Source organism: Numenius arquata, chromosome 2 (assembly GCF_964106895.1).
Source record: "Numenius arquata chromosome 2, bNumArq3.hap1.1, whole genome shotgun sequence".
In the NCBI taxonomy this organism is placed as follows: Eukaryota; Metazoa; Chordata; class Aves; order Charadriiformes; family Scolopacidae; genus Numenius; species Numenius arquata.
Genome location: NC_133577.1, coordinates 108,118,341 through 108,123,461, shown reverse-complemented (window position 1 = coordinate 108,123,461; position 5,121 = coordinate 108,118,341). Strand labels below are relative to the sequence as shown.

Sequence of the window (5,121 nt, the reverse complement as noted above, 5' to 3'; positions counted from 1 at the left end):
AGCATTCCTCACTCAGAAACGGCCAAGTTCTGCAAACTCCGCATAAGCTGTCTTTAGCCGTTTCACGTAGACGCTCACAGAACGCGGGTTTATATTTGAAAGAGCTAAGTCAAGCAAAGCAAGGAGTATAAAACCACCGCTGCCCATCCCACAGCAGCAGCTTCCACGCCCGCCCTCCGCGCCCCAACGCGCACTGCGCATGCGCTACGCCCCGCCTCACGGCCGGCAGGCGGCGCATGCGCCTTGCGCTAACGACCCGACCGGCTCCGCTGGCTGCCCGCCGGCACCGGAGGCCGGTGCGGCCGTCGCGCATGCGCCGTGCGGCGTCCTTTGCCATGTCCTCTATCCGGCGCCGCGCATGCGCACCGCGGGGGCGGGCGGGGCGTCCGGCGCAGCCATGGCGGGGGCGCTGAGGAAGGTGAGGGTTCCTTCTCCTCCTTGCCCTGCCATGACAGGTCTCTGGGGAGAGGGTAGAAGGGGGACCCGAGCGGCGGGGGCCGGCTCCCCTTCCCGCCGCACGCGGTAGCAGTGACCGTTAGCGGAGGCGGGGCCTGCGGGCCGCTTGTGTGGGGAGGAAGGAGCGGGGTAGGCCGGGGCTCACCTCGGCGGGAAGGTGTCCCGGTAGCCGCGTTGTAATGCGAGCTGCATTCTTTCTTCGCGTTCTCCTTCCCGTCCCTGTGCGCGGGTCAGAACACCGCTAATTAGTGGGGTCGCGTGCGTGCTGTGAGGGGCAGAGGCTCACGTTACAGAATGGCCCCTCTCAGGTGTATGTTGAGCCCAAAACAGACTAATCAGCGTGGGAATAGACGCTTAGCTATATTAAATGTCTGTGTTCCCTATGCAGACCACTGGGCTTGTAGGATTGGCTGTAGCTGAAAACCCTCATGAGGTATGTCACGCATCTTCTTCTGTATTTGATGGAAATTGTCAGATCAAAGCTTTTTGTTATGTATTTGCATGCATAGGTACGCTGGGTACCTTAAAGAGGTGCCAACTTAATGAAAGTGTAAAAACATTCCAAATTGAGAAAGGAAAAAAATTTAACTCTTGAAAGGATTAATTCATATCATTGGATGTTTTTTTTGCACATGTACTTTATGCTGCATGTGCTAATTTCAAAAACCTCCTTTGTGCAAGTACTTCTATCAATCAGTTCTTGATTTCTCTCTCTCATCTCCAATGCAAAAGCAAAGAACCCTTTAAATTCAGTTCTTTATAAATGTGATTTCTGCTTCACAAGCATACAGATTTTTGCTGCCCTGCTATGTTGTATTTCCAAAAAGTACTGAAATAACTTACACCTATACCAAGGGGATAGGCTAGCCTTACATAATAGAGGCTAACCCCATGGTGCAAAGCCATATCAAGGCCCTGTGATGGCAAGCACCGTTGAGATTGGGATACTTCAGTGGTTCTTAGGAACAACATTAGGTGGTTCTTGAACCAATTGGGTACTTTCTTTTTGAGTAAATTGGGTAATTGGGTACTTTCCTTAGGCTCGGTAATGATAGTATGTTTGCCACATCTTGCTTATTCAGGAGGCATTAGCTTTGAAAGGACTTCAGTAATTCTTTAGTTTCTCCGTGCTTTGAAATGTCTAATTGTGCAACAATTTTATTTCAAAAATGCTTTTGCCATCAAAAGTTAGGAATATTGTCAAAAAGAATCATTAAAAAAAAATCATTACTGCTCTATACAAATGATTCTAGCTCTGTATAGACCCTTATCAGACACCTTCTGGGTGAACTTCATACATTTTGTTTTTTTCATGACTTAAAGCCAAGACTAAAGAAATCAGCAATGCTTTAATTGAAGTATGGGTTCTGTGCTAGTCCCCTTTTCGTTTCTTGTTTTCCATTCTTTGTATTTCTTTGACTGCAGTATTCTGCTTCTGTTTCTTATTGTTCCTATAGGACATCAGTTTCCTCCTCGGTTAGATGCAGTTACCCAGCCAACATATGGCCCAAAAGCTGCAATGTCTTCAGCCCCATGTGTCTTGTATCACTGTATTTAAATCAAGCAATAAAAGTTTCAGGTTTAATTTAAATTTGTCTATCACTCAGAACTTTGCACCAGCAGGAGGAGAAGTGCCAAAAAAAAAAAAATTAGTTATGCTTTGGTAGCTTGTGTGGTTCTTAATACCTTTATCTGGTAATTTTTCAGAAACTGATGGTTTAGAAATGAACTTTTTTTTTTTTTTTTTTAAAGTATGGTTAGTGCTAGAAGCACAGCTCTTTTTTTTTTGTTTGTTTCCATTTTGCATCAAATGTACTTCAGATCGCAACTTCTTTTTTAATATGAGGAATCTGACCATGGTAACTTCCCAGTCCTAATAAATCCCAGTCTTACCCAAGACAGAGTTCTGTGGTTCAGTCTTAGTTATTTTGTTAATCCTACATTTATGGATTGAATACCATAGCCCTCTATATTTTGTGTATAGATAGTTAGCTAGTAGGTTAAGTAGGATAGGGAGTTTAAGTAATTCTAGTTGCGTATTTTAACCATGTCTTGTGATCGCTTCAGCGCCTGCGAATACTGTACACAAAAATCCTTGGTGTCCTGCAAACCATTCCCAAAGATGCAGCATACAGGAAATACACTGAGCAGATTGTGAATCAGCGACTTAATTTGGTGCAAGCGGTAAGTACAGTCATGTTTCATAAATATTGCACGTGAAAAGACTTTTAGGATGAGAAGAATGATATTCAAAATGACTGGTTTTCAGGAGTATATGTAACTTTCAGGAATCAGTTTAGAAATAACTGAAGTCTTGAGGTTTATTTTTGTTATTGACTAGTATATTTTGATGGTATAGTAAAAAAAGTTGTTGATTTCTTACTGATGTTTTTACTGACTGTGAAAATTAGAAGAAAACATAGATTTTTGAAGATTCGTAAAACAGTTGTAATTTCCATACGTTTGCACAAAAAATGCATGTGCTCTTACCAATGTAGTATCTTAGCACAGTCCTTGCTTTCGACGTTTTAAAACACTTTTTGGTACCTTAAAGTGTACAATGCTGGTATTGTGTACTTAAGGTGATAATTGGAAGGTTGCATATCATTTTATAAAAAGCTAAGATCAAAATTTATTTTAAAGATACATACTAAACCCTTTAGCAGCTAATGCTTCTTTGGATATCATTAAATAGTACTTGGGTTTTGTATTTGTCATTGAGAATTTGATATTTGTTTTCCAATAAGAAAAGTGTGTGAGACATTATCTAATGTAAAATGACAGAACCCAGCTAATTTGATGGTTCTTTTCAGGAAGACTAGAGTGTGTTCTGGTTAAATTATTGTTTTCGTGCTTTTATCTGGGCTTTCTACTTCTCAGTGAAACTTAACATGTATATATATGTATTTGAATACACAGGAGACTGATGTGCAAAAACTACAGGACAAACTGAATAGTGGTCACATAGAAGAAGTCATTGTACAGGTAAAGTGGGGAAATTTAAGATCACCTACAAAGGGAGTAATGGTTTTCAGTGTTCCTTTGGCTGAGCTTCTTTTCAGAAGAACAGCAGTTTTCTGTATCTGTCTTTGCTGCAAAACAATCAAACAGGAAGAGTAAAAAATCTGAAAATGATTTGTCATGTAGTGATTGGGATGACCATAGAATCATAGAATCTTCTAGGTTGGAAGGGACCTTCAAGATCATCTAGTCCAACCATCAACCTAACTCTGACAAAAAAACCAAAAAACATCACTAAACCATGTCCCCCAGCACCATGTCAACCCGTCTTTTGAACACCTCCAGGGATGGCACCTCAGCCACTTCCCTGGGCAGCCCATTCCAATGCTTAATAACACTTCCAGTGTAAAAATTCTTCCTAATATCCAATCTGAACCTCCCCTGGTGCAACTTGAGGCTGTTTCCTCTAGTCCTATCGCCTGTGACTTGGGAGAAGAGACCGACCCCCGCCTCCCTACAACCTCCTTTCAGGTAGTTGTAGAGAGCAGTAAGGTCTCCCCTCAGCCTCCTTTTCTCTAGGCTGAACAACCCCAGCTCCCTTAGCCTCTCCTCATAAGACTTGTGTTCCAGACCTCTCACCAGCTTCGTTGCCCTTCTCTGGACCTGCTCTAACACCTCAATGTCTTTTTTGTGGTAAGGGGCCCAAAACTGGACACAGAACTCGAGGTGGGGCCTCACCAGTGCTAAAACCTAACACAATATGTGTTTACATTTATACCATGTGTACCTACATTGCTTCTTACAGAGTCTGAATCAGTGGAAAGGGCAAATGATTGAATAACATTGGGAGATAATCCAAATAGGGTGAAAAATATCATGAAGTTGTCGTTGGGAATGACTAGGTGAACAGACTATCTGTTTGGGTATTTGGAGATGATTCAGTATGTTTTTTAAAAACAAAACCCAAAACGCTCAAAACACGTTGTTCCTTTTGGTATTTATAGATGAAATTTGTGGTAGTCCCTGGCTGTGATAGGTAGTGACATCACTGAGATAATGAACTGAAATAGAGGTAGTTTAATGCTTTGGCAATTGTATAGAATTTAACAATTTGTGTGTGGTGTTTATTAACAGGCTGAAAATGAGCTTTCCCTGGCAAGAAAAATGATACAGTGGAAACCATGGGAGCCTCTAGTTGAAGAACCTCCTTCTGACCAGTGGAGATGGCCAATATAATTTTCAAAAGGGTGTATCCTCTTGAAAGTAAAAAAAAAAATAAAAAAAAAAATTAATTATTAATCTATTGTTACTGACTGTTGTCTTTAAATTAAAGATTATAACAACTTCATAAGAATATGTTTTGTCCTAATGTCCATTTACATTTAGCAATCTAAAGACTGCTTCCACTTTCTTACCATACTTTGCATAGCACACATGGCACAAACTGTAGTATTGGGGTCTTACAAAGGCTTTATATATGAACATGTATACATTATAGATTTCTTCACGGTCTGAATTCATAACATACAAATATTACTTAATAATATGAAAAAAATAGTGGATCTTTCTTGACACGTGGCTAGGTTCTGTCAAACGTTTAAATGGAAACAGTGCCTGCCTCTTCTGAAAACTTTTGTTTGCAGATTAAGCTTACAAGCCCAAATTAAAATATCCCAACTAGACGTAAGGATACTGTGCGAGCTT

The 5,121-nt window shown here is 41.1% G+C and overlaps 1 protein-coding gene across 3 annotated transcripts; it reads left to right on the top strand.

Annotated features, from left to right (window-relative positions):
- Window positions 1-385: 385 nt before the first annotated feature.
- On the top strand, window positions 386-4,766 carry NDUFA5 (NADH:ubiquinone oxidoreductase subunit A5). 3 transcript variants are annotated; one of them, XM_074168735.1, is made up of 5 exons: window positions 386-418; window positions 845-889; window positions 2,524-2,640; window positions 3,376-3,441; window positions 4,552-4,766. In XM_074168735.1, the coding sequence occupies exons 1-5, from the start codon at window positions 398-400 to the stop codon at window positions 4,651-4,653; spliced, it is 351 nt and encodes a 116-aa protein (XP_074024836.1). In that variant the 5' UTR covers window positions 386-397; the 3' UTR covers window positions 4,654-4,766. The 3 variants fall into 3 exon arrangements, with proteins under 3 accessions (XP_074024836.1, XP_074024834.1, XP_074024835.1); XM_074168733.1 differs by lacking the exon at window positions 845-889 and having other exon boundaries at window positions 398-418; XM_074168734.1 differs by lacking the exon at window positions 2,524-2,640 and having other exon boundaries at window positions 398-418; window positions 4,552-4,682.
- The last annotated feature ends 355 nt before the right edge of the window (window positions 4,767-5,121 follow it).